At 45.1% G+C, this 18,110-nt stretch overlaps 1 protein-coding gene and 3 non-coding genes across 4 annotated transcripts; all 4 read left to right on the top strand.

Moving 5' to 3' along the window:
• Positions 1 to 7,405: 7,405 nt before the first annotated feature.
• Positions 7,406 to 17,652, top strand: RPS3 (ribosomal protein S3). Its single transcript, XM_065581768.1, has 7 exons — positions 7,406 to 7,526; positions 8,675 to 8,805; positions 9,173 to 9,266; positions 10,436 to 10,530; positions 11,671 to 11,858; positions 14,864 to 15,060; positions 17,581 to 17,652. The coding sequence occupies exons 1-6, from the start codon at positions 7,497 to 7,499 to the stop codon at positions 15,055 to 15,057; spliced, it is 732 nt and encodes a 243-aa protein (XP_065437840.1). The 5' UTR covers positions 7,406 to 7,496; the 3' UTR covers positions 15,058 to 15,060; positions 17,581 to 17,652.
• LOC112060141 (small nucleolar RNA SNORD15) lies at positions 11,187 to 11,337 on the top strand. The gene has a single exon (XR_002889433.1). It is a non-coding gene; the product is annotated as a small nucleolar RNA SNORD15 (small nucleolar RNA).
• On the top strand, positions 14,387 to 14,534 carry LOC112060142 (small nucleolar RNA SNORD15). Its single transcript, XR_002889434.1, has one exon. It is a non-coding gene; the product is annotated as a small nucleolar RNA SNORD15 (small nucleolar RNA).
• Positions 15,672 to 15,812, top strand: LOC112060143 (small nucleolar RNA SNORD15). Its single transcript, XR_002889435.1, has one exon. It is a non-coding gene; the product is annotated as a small nucleolar RNA SNORD15 (small nucleolar RNA).
• Positions 17,653 to 18,110: the final 458 nt, after the last annotated feature.

Raw genomic sequence — 18,110 nt, 5'->3', positions numbered from 1 at the left:
CGGGCTGTGGGGAATTTTCATATTGCCTTCAAAACTGATAAATTGCGTGAAGCTCGGCATGCTGAGCCGATCCATGATCTAAATGTCCCTGAATGACTTCCTCTTCTAAGTTAATGGCAGCGTATTTTACACACCTTTTCCTTTTTACTACCATTGCACTCCCATCAGTAAACCAGACGTGCTTTTCTTGACCCACGGTATCTAATTCTTCCAGTGGGGGGTTCTCTGAAAATGTCCACGCAGTGTGCAGAGGCAGTCAAAAAAGCAAACAGGATGTTAGGAATCATTAAAAAGGGGATAGAGAATAAGACTGAGAATATATTATTGCCCTTATATAAATCGATGGTACGCCCTCATCTCGAATACTGTGTACAGATGTGGTCTCCTCATCTCAAAAAAGATATACTGGCACTAGAAAAGGTTCAGAAAAGGGCAACTAAAATGATTAGGGGTTTGGAACGGGTCCCCTATGAGGAGAGATTAAAGAGGCTAGGACTCTTCAGCTTGGAAAAGAGGAGACTAAGGGGGGATATGATAGAGGTATATAAAATCATGAGTGATGTGGAGAAAGTGGATAAGGAAAAGTTATTTACTTATTCCCATAATACAAGAACTAGGGATCATCAAATGAAATTAATAGGCAGCAGGTTTAAAACAAATAAAAGGAAGTTCTTCTTCACACAGCGCACAGTCAACTTGTGGAACTCTTTACCTGAGAAGGTTGTGAAGGCTAGGACTATAACAGAGTTTAAAAGAGAACTCCACGAGGACACATTTTCAGCCTCATAACTATATACATGAAAATTACAACCTATTACATTGCTATAACAACAATGCTCCGTGCACCATGAGCCTTCTGAAAACACCCAACGTGACAAACTTTGCATTGGATACCACACAATCATATTATAAGGATGAACATGGGGGTGCAGGGTGTTCCCCAAGGTATAGAGCGTCACAGGGTGTCTGTCCCCTACAGGGCCTGAAGGGATAAATTAGGCCAATTAACCTGTAGGCCACATCTGGAGGAGAGTCAGGGAGTGCTGCGGCCTAATTTGCTGATAAAGTCCAGCTGGGGGAGGAGCTGGCCCAGGTTTATAAAGCCAGGAAGTTGGCAGCAGAATGTGGCTACAGGGAAGGAATCCCTGGGAATAGGGAGGTCTGTCACAGGATTCAGTAGTCTGTAGTTACTCCCTGGGAGGAGGGAGTTTGAGCTGTTATACCCACAGCGGGAGGAACCAGAAACTGTAGAAAGGAGTCCAGGGGAAGAGCAACGGAGTCTGAGGGAAAGCAGACCGCAGTTGCCCAGTGCAAGGTTCCTGGACTGGAACCTGGAGTAGTGGGCAAGCCTGGGTTCCCCTGCTAGCCACGGGGGAAGTGGCACCCTCAGGAGAGTGCCAGAGAAGACTGCCTGAGACCGTTCATGTGGAAGAACTTTGGTACCCTGTAGGGGAAAACTGCTGAGTGACCTGGCCGGAGTGCTAAGTCACCAAGAGCAGGCTGCAGCTTGTGGAACTAGAGGGGGGCCAGAGAGGTGGAGAGACCGCATGTAACCGCGGGAAGGGGCATTGACCTCGTGAAGCTAATGCCCAGAAAGGCCAGAGGAGGTGCCATTCTAGTGGTGAATCGAGCTCCCCGTCACAGAAGCATTGAAAGTGACTGGCCGATCGGATTATTTCTGAGAAGTGCTGACTGAGCTGCTCCTGGAGATGGGTTCTCTCCACTCGCTCCTTTGGAAGGTAATAAAAAATACACGAATAACATAAATACTCTTTTGAACTTCTATAGCAACTTCCGCCTGCGGGTTTACAATCAGCATGGAATGCAGCCGAATAGCGCCTCATGTGACATAGCAAAGTGTTATCCCTAAGTCACAGACGGGGCATCTAAGGCACAGAGACACTTTGTGACTTACCTACGGTCTCCTAGCAAATGTGAGGCAGACTCAGGAATAGAAGCTGCATCTCCTAACTCCTGCACATGCTTTGCCATAAAACCAGCCCTATCCCAGGGAGGTTTTTTAGTGGTCTTTGGTCAAAAGTTGAGCTCAGCTCTTTGGCCAGGCCAGAGAAATCCAGCCGATATAGCCTGTGGGCATAGAGTGATATTACTGTAAGGTGAAATGCTCTGTTGCACCAGGGGTGTGCCTGGTGCCACCTTCCAGCTTGTAGTGCCACCTAGAGGTACTCTACGGAGCTGAGCTTCTGAAAGACAAAAGCTGAAGCCTGAGATTCTCTGCAAACAGAATTTTGCATCCATCGGGAAATGCTGCCTTTGGGCTGCTTTAATATTTCATTTGATCACTACAGACCAGACTGTAGCCCACCCTTACATGGCTATGCAGGGATGTACTGGGAAGCAAGACCCTGGTCACACTCCCACTCCGCTCTGCTGCCTCTCCACATTGCAGGTGCAGGCATGGGAGAAGAAGAGTTGCACACCTGGCATTTCACCTCCACCCCCGGTCCATGCAGGTGGATGGGAGGGGGTGGAGAGGGGTAGGAAATGGGTGGAATCTTGGCTTTGCTCTTCCTCCCCCTAATACAACATGCTTAATTATTTGCTCCATTTATCTTTCTGGGTACTGAACTTAAGATGGCCTCTGCAGTGTGTGTAGGAGAGATTAGGGTTACACTTTTTTTCTGAGCAAAGCTTGTACTCCACCATGTCTTCAAGAGAAGTCTGCAGCTCCATCAGACGCACAAGCAGACATCTTGGGGTCCAATTTACAAGCATTTAACTCTTCTAAGACGTGGGTTGTCACAGATGCAGCCGATGTGTCTTCTATAACCTGAACATCTAGAAATGCATCTGCTGGCCTACCCCTGACATCAAGATAAGACACGCAATGACTTAATACTCGACGCCCATTTGCACTGGTGCATTCATCAGACATATATGCACATTTTTTGAATGTGGTGAGAGAGTTCTTCACTTTTTCAACTGCTGAGTCTTTCAATATTGCACCGCATGATTCTAACCAGTCCATTGAGTTTCTTGCAGAAGGATAAGCTTTCGTGGGCTAAACCCCACTTCATCGGATGCATGCAGTGGAAAATACAGTAGGAATATATATATACACAGAGGACATGAAAAAATGGGTGTTGCCATACTAACTATAATGAGAGTAATCAGTTAAGGTGGGCTTGTTATAGTTAGTATGGCAACACCCATTTTTTCATGTCCTCTGTGTATACCGGTATATATATTCCTACTGTATTTTCCACTGCATGCATCCGATGAAGTGGGTTTTAGCCCCCGAAAGCTTATGCTCAAATAAATTTGTTAGTCTCTAAGGTGCCACAAGGACTCCTCGTTCTTTTTGCTGATACAGACTAACACGGCTACCACTCTGAAACCTTGCAGAAAGATAGTGAGCATTTGCTGGTCTTGGTTGGAACCAGTGTCCAACTTCAGGGTTAACAAGTAACAATGCACTTAACATTGGCCTCCAGTTTGTAGGATGTGGTATCTTTTGCTTAAATAGAAAGTATGTTACAACAGCCATGTTTGTTTGCATAAACTGTGTTGTGTCTCCAGCATTCTTAACAGCCTCATGAAGTACTTCTGGCAGTGACTGGCTTTTAAGGCTTTCAGCAGGCTTGGTGTTTTGCAGCCTTTTCATGTAGTTTGTCAGCTCTGGCTTTGCTGATCAGTCCAGCAAACCAAGATCCTCCAGTTTTACCAATTGTAACAGTGGGAAGCTTTCCTTCTTCGTAAGCTTATTTGCAAGAGGTGCACCAGCAGCCATGTTTTGTAACTTCAATAAATGGGACAAGTTTGACCGACAAACATCGGGAATTGCCTTTAGATTGTGGAGACTTTCTTCAGTAGGCAGCTGTATTTGTGCTTCGGGCTGTTTGGATGTTTTGAACCTGCAGAGGACAGGTTGGTATATTCCTGGTTCTTGGTATGTTCTTCAGCTTGGTTGGGTTGACCCCTGGGAGGGTGATGGGGGAGTTTTTTTGGGGTTGGGGTGTAGGGAAATTCCTGGTGTGGCTGGAGAGGATGTGGAAACCGCAGGAGGGGATTGATATTTATGCTTCCTAGTGAGAGCAGCTACAGAACTGTGCCGTTTCAACACTGACGGAGTAATGCTGGATTCTACGAGGAAAAGGCATTATCAGTGATGTGACTCCAGGGGGTCCAGATTCTCTGAGTTTGGTGCATCCAGCTATCATAGAATCGTAGAAGATCAGGGTTGGAAGAGAGCTCAGGTGGTCATCTAGTCCATGAAGCTAAGAAGCTATCTCTTACCATGCCGGGAGTCTGGGTATCTGAGGTACAACCTGTCCTGCCTGGCGAAGGCGGAAGATCAACTCAGCACTTACAACAACTAGTAGGGTGTGTGGGTCAACTAGCTGCACCAGCAGATGCTGCTTCAATTCCCCAGCAACCACAAAGAGGGGAGGGGGGAAAGTTTCTTGCTACATATGGTCACAGATGGGCCATTTGTTACAATATGAATGCAGGGCTAAGAATAATGCCTGGAAGCCATCAGGAAATTAGGGGTGAGGGCTGGGCTTATTGGCCAGACCCTCTGTTATCATGGTGATGGATACGGTGATGGATACGGTGAATCAGAATAGACTAGGGACTAACTGAAGCAGAGCAAAAGCCATTTACTGAAGTAGCATTACCTCTGTTGCTGGTGTTGTATGGGTCACTGTGAATCAGACAGCTGCTGCCTGGTTTAGTGGCTATGGGAGCTGCTGTTTCTCTAGTGACTTGAGAACTTTGAGCAAATATCCCCACTATGGCAGATCATTTTGGTTTTGCGCTGCCCATTTCAATGTTTAAAATTTTCCAGGATTAGGAAGGAATGAGGGGATACAGATACATGCTCTTTAATGCTTTTGGGGGTGCAATTCTCCCCCTGGGCTGAGGGTCAGCAAAAAGTCATGTACTTCTTACATCCCACTAAAATCCAGAGCCTTGGAGAGTGCAATGAAATTTTGCAATGAATGTGAAGAGCTGTAATTTTTCCTGCTGTCTCCAGTGGAGTACAAGCAGCGGCGGCTCCAGGCACCAGCGCTCCAAGTGCGTACCTGGGGCGGCAAGCCGCGGGGAGTGCCCTGCCGGTCGCTGCGAGGGTGGCAGTCAGGCTGCCTTCGGCGGCGCGCCTGTGGGAGGTCCACCGGTCCCGTGGATTCGGCGGTAATTCAGCGGCGGGTACGCCGAATCTGCAGGACCGGCGGACCTCCCACAGGCGCACCGCCGAAGGCAGCCTGCCTACCGTGCTTGGGGCGGCAAAAAAGCTAGAGCCTCCCCTGAGCGCAAGCATGTAGATTAAAATTTAAATCTTTGACAGAGGATTTAAGTAATATTGGAGCACAATGTGATATTTTGAATACAGCTAAACTTTGTGTTGCCTACTAGACTAAGAAGTTTATTGTGATATTGATTGATGACCATCAAGCCTGTAATCTTAGCTTTGTGAACTTCTTTCTCCATCTTTGTTCATAGCTCAAGTATTGGAGGAAACCAATGATTGTGAAATTAGTTAAGAGTCCCAACTTCTAAAGCAAGTAAACTTTGGGCTTAAAATGTTTTGGGTTTTATGGGCCAGATCTTCAGCTGCTATAAATCGACAGCTCCATTGACTTGAATGAAGTATTCTGATTTCCAGCAGCTGCGGATCTCACTCAACAAATGTATTATTCAAATGAAACGCGTATGCGATGGACAGTGTTCAATGTGGGTTTTTTTAGAAGCACCATAACTGAATTTTGGGTTGGCAAATATTGTCATACATGTATAGTTGTTTGGATTTTTAGGTGCTTTATAATTCCACTCTTGGTGCCGTCATTGTGTCAGATTAGTTTTGTCGCCTCTTTTCTCTTTACAAACATTAACTAAGTAACCTTCCTCATCCCTGGGAGGTACAGAAGGGTCAGTATCATCCCTTTTTGGTACATGGGGAAACTGAGGCCCGGGGCAGGGACGTGAATTGCCCAGCATCACACAGCGAGTGAGTGGCAAAGCCAGGATGAGAAATCTATTTCTGGTTTCCAGTCCCATACTCAAACCATTAGACCACACTGCTTATCCTTTGCATAATTTTGAGTATATTTATTGACTTTATTAAAATAACAAAGTTCCAAAAGGAACCCCCAAACCTTTGCTAATCTACAATTTGAGTCAAGGATTTATTTCTGTATTTAAAATAACTAGATTCATTACAGCTGAGCATTTACATGTTAAAAAGGAAGGCAATTCTCAACTGAGGTTCTGGCACCAACCTTTAATCTGGCCCCAGCACTTCTCATTTTGTAGAATCACAGAACTGTGGGGCTGGATGGCTCCTCAAGAAATCATCAAGTCCATCCCCCTACGCTGAGGCAGGACCAAACAGGGTGTGATTCCCTGCTTGAGGAGACATCCCTGCGCTAGCTGTCATCAAGCTAGCGTGTTAAATAGCAGCATGGCTGCGACAGTTCAGGCAGTGGCTTGGGCTAGCCGCCGGAGTACGTACTCATAGGGTCCGGGTGGGGTTGTACTCGGGGTGGCTAGCCCCTCTCACCGCTGTCCATGCTATCCTTGCTACAGTGCTATTTTAGCAAGCCAGTGCGAATATGTGTATGCGAGCTGGGTATCACACCCCCAGCTGCAAGTGTAGAGATACACTTGGTGGTTGTGCTCCCTGCCCTTGTGGTACGCCTGCTGCGGTTCCTTCCCGTTCACGTAGCACTGCTGCTGGTCCCTGTCATACCCTTTTGTCTGCATCCCTCGTACAATATGTGTATAGCTGTCCATGTTGCTGTGACTGGGCTGTAGCTGTGCCACCACAGCCTCTTCTCCCCACAGGCCCAAACAATCCACTATCTCTTGTCTACACCGTGTCTAGTGTGGGGGGTGAAGCTGGCATGGTCGGCTGAGCGGTCACACATGAGAAGAGAGAGCTGCTAAGTGTGCTTGCTATGGGCACTCAGGAAAAGACATTTCAGTACTGTGTGGGGTTGGGGGGGTGTTTAAAGTGTAGAGGGGCTTCTGTTGTCCGTGATCCCTGGCCAGTGGAGTTCACAAACTGCTGGAGGACAGTTAGGTCGACACTCACACTGCGTCGTGCTCGATAGTACAACATGGCTTCGTGCCGGTCAGGGAGGTGGGGTTACTGTGTCGCCGTGCTGGCTGGGGAGGAATGTGTATGTAGATGCGTCCGCCTGCAGCAATAGGTCGATGCAGGGTAGTTTACATCAACTTCACTTTATAATGCAGACCCGCCCATAATCTGGAATAAGAGTGTCCACACAGCGCTTTGCACGGAAAGACCCAAACCTGTCCATAGTGAGCGTGGTACCAGCGCAAGCGTACACAAGTCCTGAACCCCTGCCCTCAGACCATGGCGGGGGGGGTCACTGAGGAAGACTACATTTCCCACCCACCCCTGCGAGCCCACGTGACCGGCCGCGGCCCAATGGCAAGTGGCGAAAGGACCTTATATCCTCCCCCGGGCGGGGGGGCCTCTTCCTTTCGCCGGGGCGGCGCGGCTCAAGATGGCGGTGCAGATCTCCAAGAAGCGCAAGGTGAGCGCTGCGGGCGGCCCCCGGCGGCCGCGGGGCCCGGCGATCGCGGCCGGGCTGGGAGCCGGGAGCGCCGGGCAGGGCCTGGGCCGCGGGGCGGGGCTGCCGAGGCGGCGGCGAGGCCGGATGGAGGCGGATGAAAGGCCGGGCCCGGCCGGGCGCAACATGGCGGCTCCCTGCGGCCGGGCCTGGGGGCAGTGACTGGGGGAGGCCGGCTCCCCGCGGGGCCTGGCCCGTCCCCGCAGCCCGGGGCGCGGAGCCGCTGCGGGGCTGGAGGAGGCGCTGGGGGGCCGGGGAGGGAGCCCGGAAGCGCCACGGGCCCGGGACTGCAGCTGCCAGGAGGGCCGGTTCCGCCTTGAGCCGCCCGCGTGGCTGAAAGCGGCGCCTCGCTCCCCCTTGCCCAGATCCCGGGGCTCCGCTTGGCGCCCGGGCAGGGGCCCCGCGTTGGGGAAGCGGGTTTCAGACCCTTTGGGGAGCGGGCCTGTTGGGGGGAAAGAGCAGAGGGTGTTTCGCACGTGGGCCCTGGAGCTGGCAGAGTAAAACTCCGATTTCCAGTGAGTTTATCCGAGGCGTTTATCGGAAGTGGAGCGATGTAGGGTCAAGGGGCTGGTCACCCCAGGGCTAGTAACCTGGTGTGAAACCTTCTAACGTCCATCACTAACAAAGAGGCAAAGTAGGGATCCCGTCATGCCAAACTCATAACCAGGGGTAATGTTTGCTGTCAGGTGTTTTCAGGATCAGGGCCTGGGTTTAAGTAGTAAAACTACTTGCTGATTGTGGGTAGTCTGACACAATTAACTTAACATTCATACTGGCTAGAAAGTGCTACCATTTGGAAAAGAGTAATGACGTATGGTTTTATCAACTAGTTTTGAGTATGGTTTTAGCTGGATGTGGTTGAAGCCTTGGTCTGATCATTGCTTAAGGGATTAAACTGACCTTAGAGGTGTAGTCACTACAGCAGGGTTGAGGCAAATTTGGCCTTGCATCGGGAGGCTTGTTGTATTATTGTCTCTGCTGCTCTCTGTGAAGAGAAATGTAGACTCGGGCTGTTCAGACAGCACCTTCAACCAGCAATGAAACCTTGAATTTTAGAAGATTTATTTGTGAACTGTTGAACATAGCTTGACTTGTTCTGTTTTCTGTTTTAGTTTGTCGCTGATGGCATCTTCAAAGCTGAGCTAAATGAGTTTCTGACTCGTGAGTTGGCTGAAGATGGATACTCTGGAGTAGAGGTCCGAGTTACTCCAACGAGGACTGAAATTATCATCCTTGCTACCAGGTAATTGAAACTTGCTCCTTATTCTTTCACAGCAGTTACCAGTAGCCAAATCTGTGACGCTTGTGTATAATCCTTCTATACATGACCCTATTTCTTTGGAAAGATGGTAACCAGAAATTGTGAATGAAATTAAGAAATGGTGAATAAATGTCCATATATTAGAGAGAGCTTCCTTGTGATGAGGTTAAATTGTGGAATAGTTGCTAAGAATGATTGTAATCCCTATCTAGTAAGTCATTTAAAAGTAGACTTGGCACAGTAATGTACTATAGTAAGACTGGTACATTGGCATGGAGAAAAAATTAAATCTTCAAATAGGTGTTACTTCCCAGCCACAGATTCCGATAACCACGTTTACCTTATTCAGAACGCAAAACGTTCTTGGTGAGAAGGGACGCCGAATCCGGGAGCTGACTGCTGTCGTACAGAAGAGGTTTGGCTTTCCAGAAGGAAGCGTTGAGGTAAGTGGCTTTTCTCTTTTTATTGTCACTTTTTCTGATGATACCTTAAAGTGAGCTTTACTGTTGCTTTTGATTACATCAGTTTTTAGAAAAGGCATTAATTTAACATGACAACAGTCGCACATCTGTCTGCCTATGTGTTATCAACAGTCATCACAAGTGAGATTTAATAGTATTGGATATGAGGCATTAGATTTTCACTTTTTGGTACTAGGCCAAAAATGGGGAACATATTATGACCTGTAGCAGGTTTGAGTTAATGGATCCTTGCTAGCTAATGACACTGGTTCTTGTCTTTTACTTCATGCAGAACTGACAGTTTCTATTGATTATTGTAACTAGTTTGCGGAACTCATTGTCACAAGGTACCTTTGAGGCCTAGATTGCAATGGATAACAGCATCCAGAGTACAGCAATAAGAATTAAAAACAAAGCTTGCAAGGACTATATAAAACAGGGGCCATATGTAAGGGCATAAACTATTATCTGATGGAGTTTAGAAAGAAACTTTTCCTTTGGGAAGGCTATTCCATAGTTGCCTACCACAGGGTTTCCTGCATGTTTCCTCTAAAGAATCTGTAACTTCACTGGGAGAAATTGCCAGGTAACTGTATACCACATTGACTTTTGTCCTGTGCTATGCTTAAAGACCTTACACTTTCAACCTCACTTTCTGATTGTGATCTCTTTATTAAGCTTTCAGTTGTCCCAGAGTGCTGGGCACGTCTGGTAGGATGCTCCTCCAAGCACAGCCCAGCATACCATGCCACCCTGCAGGATGCATCACCACCGCTGTCCATACCTGGACACGTTTGGAAGATTGCACCTCTGGGGCTGCCTAACGTTCTGGGCCGGCTTGGTAGGATTGCACCTCCAGGACTGCACCAAGCATGCCTTAATGGTGCCTTGGTTTTCAATGGAGCATCACTAGGATGTCTCAACTCAACATGAGGAGCAGAGGACACGTGCCAAAGCAGATAAAAGCCACACTGTGTTGTCTAAGGGTAAAGATCCTGCAGGTATGTAAATACCAAGGAACTAAGTGAGTTACTGGGTGCAGAGGAGAGGGGCGCACGGAGGGCAGCTGAGGCTCCTGTCACCTGTATGCATGGAAGTCTAACCTTCACTGTTGTAACTCTATTTCTGAGCACTCTTTCCTTGTTTTGTAGCTCTATGCCGAGAAGGTGGCCACAAGAGGTCTGTGTGCTATTGCCCAAGCAGAGTCCCTGCGTTACAAACTTCTGGGAGGTTTAGCGGTGCGTCGGTAAGTGCAGAAGTGTAATAAAATGGTCTGTAGATATAATAGAGCAAACAAGTGAGGTGGGAGCACTCTGGGTTCTGATCCCAGCTCTGATACTGGCTCTGTAGCTTTGAGGAAAATTCCTTCACCACTGTGTGTGTGTAGACTGGGACTAACGCATGCTTTGTGCAAGTTAAGTTAGGATTGACAGAATAAAGATGTAAAGTTGTTATCTAATTTTTCCTGAATATTAATTATCTAGGTGGTAAATGCACACAGGTAGATTTCTTATTTCAAAGGTAGATTTTTAAAAAGACAGTTACACTCCAGCAAACTTAAAACAAATTTTAATGAGTGTTATTTGAACTGCCATTTCTGTGTTTAAACACAAGTCTCTTGATAGCACATGGCATAACTAAGTATTAAATAAAATATCATGATTTGTTTAGGGCTGTCACAATTGGCAATAATATTAGCTATTAGTTTTAATATAGAACTTTCCCTGTTACGGAGTGGATTAGTGAAAGGGTGAAGGCTAAGTCAAACATGTAAAGCTTACACCCAATTATTCGGAATGGGGTGTGGGGGAAATTAGCAAAGATGGCGCTTCAGCCTCAAACAAAGCTGTCTAGGAAATGAATTGTGATTTAGATGATCTGTGATCACACATGTTAAGATCCCTTCAGTGATGATACGATGACGAGTCAGAAAAGGGATATGTATCCTGCTAAGTGCACCCTTTGCAGTGTCATGTTCTGTGATGCTGTGCTTGGGTTCCTTGGCAGGATGGTCCTGTTCACTGGATGATTTAGAGGCATTTGTCTGAGAAGGGTTTTTAATGTAATTACATGTAGTAGCAACCAGAGCCCTTTGTACTGAGCAGTGCACATGCCCATAACATCTAAGCATGAGGTGAAACAGGCACAGAATTCACAATGTTGAAACTCTAGAATGAACTTTTTAGAAAAATTGCGTAAGTAAACAAGGCTATGGGGCAGATGCTGCTGCCTTTGATTAAACTTATCTTTAACGAGAGCTGGATTTCTGGATCAGAATTTGATGGTTATGGAGGGTTTAGGTGACACATTCCATAGCCATATCTCCTACTTGTGCAATTCACAGTGCTCTCTACAACCACTGAGTAACTCGTTTCCCTCCCCAAAGAGCCTGCTATGGTGTCCTCCGCTTCATCATGGAGAGTGGTGCTAAGGGTTGTGAGGTGGTGGTGTCCGGGAAACTCAGAGGCCAGCGAGCCAAGTCTATGAAGTTTGTGGATGGCCTGATGATCCACAGTGGAGACCCTGTAAACTACTATGTCGATACAGCTGTGCGCCACGTCCTCCTCAGGCAGGGTGAGTGTTTGGAATATGTATCCCCTTGCAATTGGCTGGCTCCCTGTATTAGCACTTAGTACCAGACAATCCAAAGTGCTGCTTCTCTGCTGTCTGACTGCTACAGGAGTGGTCACTCCCAGAATTCCAGTGCGTTTTCTGTTGTGCAAAGTATTCAGCGCCAACTGCTTCTGGTTACTGGTACCTGTAATGCTGTTTTGCCTTTTGAAATTACAAGTCCTTACAGGCTGGGGCTGTCTTCTGTTATACACGTTTTGTCTAATGTGGAGCATTGTCTGCTCTTGCCCTATATAGATAAATTGAAAATCTAGGTTAAACAGTCTTCAGCTGCCAATAAAATTCCTAATTAGGACGATATGACTGGGGCTTAGTAGTACGGTACCAGCTGGTTGTGTTTTCCTGCAGCAGCATTGCCTATCAGTTAGTCTGGATATGCATACATCTATATTCAAAGTTTCTAATCATTAGCCCAGAAAATGCATACATTTTTCAGTGTTGTATAAATCGTTCCTGTAATCCCTATGGGAGTAGGTAAGACAATATTCTCCCAATCATGCAGATGGAGAAAGTGGGACTTGCCCGAGTTTACACAGTAAGTGGCAGTCAGGTTTTCCAGCAAGCTAGACTCGGCTGTCTCTTGGTGTAAGGCTTGATGATCAGAAATGAACTGTAAAAGTGAGCTGCAAAAGGAAAATGAGCTTTATGCTTCAAGAGATAAAGGAGCCTGAAAGGATTTTTGCTTCAGAAATACCGAGGTTTGTTTGTGGCATTTTTGTTGGAGGATTCTCCAGAACAGTTGTTCTCAGCCTTTTCCATGTGATGATCCGGTGTGACAACAGAGTTTTGGGACTCTCCCATCTAGCCATGAGGAAAGGAAGGGCAAGCTGGTTTGCGATCTCAGGTTGAGTACCTGTGCTGCAAGGGTGTGTCTACACTGCAGCCAGGAGTAAAACTCCCAGCCCAGCAGTGTGGCTAAAAATAAGAGTAATTTTTATTTTTATTTAGTTAACTGGAATTTATTTTTTTTAATCCTGTTTAAAATGAAATCTGAATTTAATACAAAATATTTTAAGGCCTAAACTTATTGTAATCTCTTAAAACATTTTAAATAAAAAATAAAGATGCTGAATTCATGAGCCTGTAGTTGAGTTAAGGCTGCTTTTCTATGTAAAGCAAGAAATCTGGGAAAACATCTAACTTTTGAGGTCCTGCTTTATAAACATGGCACAACCAGTAACTAACCCAGGAGCGGTGCTAGTGTGTACAAGAGACTGCCAAAGTGACTTACAAGACTCATTTTCAAGAAACTTAAGTGAGTAGGAACTTAAGCTCCAGTCACTTTCACTTAGACATACTTGAAAATTTTCCCCTGACTGACCTGAAATGATCAGTGCAATTCACTGACTACAGTTAATTCCTCGGTGTAATAAATCATTTAGTTGTAAATGTGAAACGTATTCTGATAAGTGTTGTATGCTGTTCTCTATTTAATTAAATTCCAGTTACCAACCTAATGTAGCTTGACACGAATTGTCCCACAAGTTCATTATCTAGTAAAGAAGCAATATATCATTCACCACTTTCTAACGTACTACAAATGTACAGTTAATAAGCATCTGAAACTAGAAACTAAATCATTCTTAAATAAATGTATATAGTTGTATAGCCTCCTAGGTAGCAAAAAGCTGTATCAAATCTAGTGTAAAGGCTCTAGTTGTACATAAACATGTATTAAGGGTTATATCAACCAATGAGCGTAGCAGAGAACTGAAATACAAATGGAAAAGTTGTTTAAAATAGATTGCTTAAATCAAGGATTTCCACTTGGTGATATAAATCCTTATTTAAATTGCCCTGATTTAAATCAGTCCTCCTGCAGCCAGGGTAGACTGACTTGAGCTAGTGCACCAAAAGTAGCAGTGTGCATATTGCAGCTTCGGCTGGAACTCGGGCTCTCAAGTCTAGGGGTCAGGTGGGTTTGAGCCCATGCTCCAGCCTGAGCTGCAGCGTCCACACTGCGATTTTTAGCATGTAGTTTGAGCCCTGCTGGCGCGCGTCTGTTTCCCTGGGCTGGGAGGCTCACTTCCACCTGCAGTGTGGGCATACCCCAGGTGACTGAAGAGCTAGTGGAATTAGTGAGACTGAAATCTAAGTAGTTGAGAGAGGGATTTTAAGTCGCTGTTTAAAACTTGTTCGTTACCTACTTAACACCTGTTACTGAAAAACATTTGGGATAAAATTATGACTTTGGGTTTATAAAATACCATTGAAAGCCAAGGACTCCCACCCCAGATCTTCTAATCCTCCCAGGGTTCCTGGCAGAAACAAAATGCAAGACTAGATAGTCCTGGTATTTTTTTTCCTATGGTAAAAATCATGAGGGAGAATGTAAGTCTTTCAGGTCTGTATAATTAAACCTTCAAGAAGGATGCAAACTATTTTTTACTCCTCAGGTCACTAAATGATTGTCACAGGTGAGCAAACAGTCCTTGAACATGACATAAGAGCAGTTAGCTTATCTGATATCCCTTCAGTGATGATACGATGACGAGTCAGAAAGGACATTTCTTGTGTGAGTGTAGCCTGTTCAGTGCCATGTTCTTTGGTACTGTGCTTAGGGTACCTTAGCAGAGTGTCCTGCTCATTGGATGATTTAGAGGCATTTGTCTGAGAAGGGATACAGGGAATATTTATAAATTAGCACAGGAAACGGGGGTTTAAAGCTCCCACTTCGTGAGAGAGCAGTGCATGAAACGATGGAAGGAAAAATACTGGACTAGTTTACTTCTGTGCCTGCGTATGCTTAAAGGATGTCGTTAATTCACACTGATAACTGAGTCCTATTACAGATCACCCAAAGTGTACGCGTTGTGAGTGTTGGACACTTCTGCTGAATAAACATGGCCGTGTTTTAGAACTTGTCAGTTCAGCATCTGAGTGTATATGGAGCATCTTACCTCCTTTAAATGCAGTGACCACCGTTATAATATTGCCATTTTTTTCAGGTGTGCTGGGTATTAAAGTAAAGATTATGTTGCCTTGGGACCCAAGTGGGAAGATTGGACCCAAGAAACCCCTGCCAGACCATGTCAGCATTGTGGAGCCCAAGGAAGAGATCTTACCCACCACACCCATCTCCGAGCAGAAAGGTGGCAAACCAGAACAGCCAGCCATGCCTCAGCCAGTTCCCACTGCATAATGGGTAAGCGACTTTGTTCCGTAACTCTGAAATGGTAGAAACTAGTGTGATGCCCATCAGAAATGATCATTTTTATTCTTATTTATGAGAATAAAAATTATGCTCATGGTTTGAGGTATAAATTGATCTTCTGCTGGAGTCAGAAAGAAACAAAGTTAGGTGCATTATCTGAGTTTCTCCAAATAATTCTGTGTTGCCCTGTGGCCAGAATGGGACAAGTGCAGGATGTTAAAACATTGGTCTGTTCTAGAATAATGCTCCTATGTTGCTTTGAAAATAAGCATTGGCAAATTGTGGCTTAATCTCAACTAAAATAAAATTTTTAAAAGTTGAGTACAGAAATACATGTGCTGTTATAAAGAAGCACTGATGACCTGTTCAATCAGTAGCTCCCCTCCTGTTGCTGTGTATTTGTTCCCCTCCATTTCTAGAGTGCACCCAGTGTTTTGACTCCAGGGTCAGTTGCTGCAGTGCAGGGTCTGGGGTGATGGAGTGGAAAGTAAGGACAATACATAAGGAACGTAGTTTTGTGAAGTGTTTGAGGCGATTGTGGTGGGTGGAGCTCTGTGTAACTTCTTACCATTGCTGCATTATTAAACCAGTTAACGTCAGCCCTTCAGTGAAGATATGATGACGAGTCTGAAAAGAGAGATCTGTCCAAGTGCCCTGTGCCGTGTTATGTTCTATATCATGGATTTCAGGACCTTGAATCAGAGTCCTTGACTGACGACTTCAGAGGCATTTGTCTGAGAAGGGTTATTGAGGCCTCTTTTGCTAACTTAATGCTCAAACACTAAAGGTGAAAACTGAGTTATGCTTCTTGGGAATAGTTTCCCACCATGTTACGGTAGTGGTGCTCTACCTGACCTTTGTCATCTTTTCTGCCAGCTGGTATATTTGGGATAACCTGCCTTGTCATATGAACCCAACTCCCTCTGTCAGAAATTTCTGAAGGCACCTGTATCATTCACACACCTATACTATGCCACAGTCTGTACAATATACACCATCTTTTCTCCTTATACCAGCTCATGTTCTAAGATTGCAAACACTTCGCTGTAGATTTAACCAATAACGTGCAGGTCTATTCAGTGACTGTAATGCTACAATCTCACGGAATAGACCTGTTCCTGTGTGTATTCAACCACAGCCACAAATACTTCTGATGATCTTTTTTTCTCCTGTTAAGTTGTATTTGCCTTGGGGGACTGTGGCGTGGTGATTCTCTTCTAGCTTGCACGTCAGCAGAGTTGTTAATTAAATTCCAATTGCAGATGTGCTTAGTGGTAGAGATGTGCAAGGAGGAAAGACCCAACCATGGCTTCACATTCTAGCTAGAGCTGCTGTTGCTGCCAGTCAGAAAAAAACCTTGTTGGTCACTTCTCCATGGGTAGCACTTTGAAGCAGTTCAGTTTATTATAGAGCAACATGCATAGCATCTAAAGCTTACAAAAAATACAACAAATCAATTTTTTTTGTAAAATCGAAGTATACTTACTGTTAGATTTCCTTGGATTGCTTTGTTCCCTTTGATCTCTCAGATTAGAAATTATGACAAGTGTGTGGATAATGCTAGGGAAGTAAAGGGGACCATTTGTATTAATTGAAACCACAATTGCTTTCACAATCGTGTTAGGAATCCGCCTCACTGAGCTAGTTTTAGGCCTGTTACAGTGGTGGAAAGCACTGTGGAGCTGATAAGTTGTTAAACTGCAGTGCCTAGCATGGTTGGGCCCTGATCTCTGTTGAGGCCCCGAGAAGCTACCATATCACAAATAACAATACGTTGATTTTAACTTGTATTATGAATGCTGTAGTCTGGCTGGTAATGGATTGCAGTCCAGTGGAGCTTCAGACCGGCAGGATAATTTTGGGTCAGGATGATTAACAAAAAGAACAGGAGGACTTGTGGCACCTTAGAGACTAACAAATTTATTAGAGCATAAGCTTTCGTGGACTACAGCCCACTTCTTCGGATGCATATAGAATGGAACATATATTGAGGAGATATATATACACACATACAGAGAGCATAAACAGGTGGGAGTTGTCTTACCAATTCTGAGAGGCCAATTAATTAAGAGAAAAAATAAGGACTGGGAATGGCTGAGCCATTACAAACATTGAATCTATCTCCCCTTGTAAGTATTCTCACACTTCTTATCAAACTGTCTGTACTGGGCTAGCTTGATTATCACTTCAAAAGTTTTTTTTTTTTTCTCTTAATTAATTGGCCTCTCAGAGTTGGTAAGACGACTCCCACCTGTTTATGTTCTCTGTATGTGTGTATATATATCTCCTCAATATATGTTCCATTCTATATGCATCCGAAGAAGTGGGCTGTAGTCCACGAAAGCTTATGCTCTAATAAATTTGTTAGTCTCTAAGGTGCCACAAGTACTCCTGTTCTTCTTTTTGCGGATACAGACTAACACGGCTGCTACTCTGAAAGCTGATGATTAACAACTTTACAGTGATCACTGAAATTTGTGCTCTTGCTAAGTGTGTTGTTTTTTGTTGTAGGATTTTTCAACACTTGGAAGGAGAAGGTGGACTGTGGCTCCTGAAAGGATCTTAATAAAATCATAAAAGACAGTGTAATGTGGAGACTCTTTTTTTGACTACTGTAGTTCTTGAAAAAGTTTTGCCTCCACGTTCTCTGGAAATTTTGCCCATCCCACATTCCTTTTTTCTACCACCTTTTGGAGTGAACTGTCAGATCTCAAGCTAAACAGAACCAGGCCGGGTCAGTGCATGGCCACAATCTGGTGCTTAGGCCTCATGAATGTCCCTTAAATTGGAGTCCTGACTCCTCGGTGACATAATTTTATGCCATGTGATTTAAAAAAAGTTGGGGGAGGGTGTTTAATCCTAGTTGCTGAAATACACTTGGAGAAGCCTTCACTTCAGCATTGCTGTGTGCTGTTAGCCAGCTGCTTTTTGGTGTTAGGTAAAGTTCACAAAATGCTTTTGGGTGTGAAAGAGGCTACATAAGTTTAGTGCATTGAGGCTTACAGTTTTTTAAACTCTCTTGGAGATTTTAATGAATTGAG

The sequence above is a fragment of the Chrysemys picta genome, chromosome 1 (genome assembly GCF_011386835.1).
Source record: "Chrysemys picta bellii isolate R12L10 chromosome 1, ASM1138683v2, whole genome shotgun sequence".
NCBI classification, from domain to species: Eukaryota; Metazoa; Chordata; order Testudines; family Emydidae; genus Chrysemys; species Chrysemys picta.
This window is presented reverse-complemented; position numbering and strand designations above follow the sequence as displayed.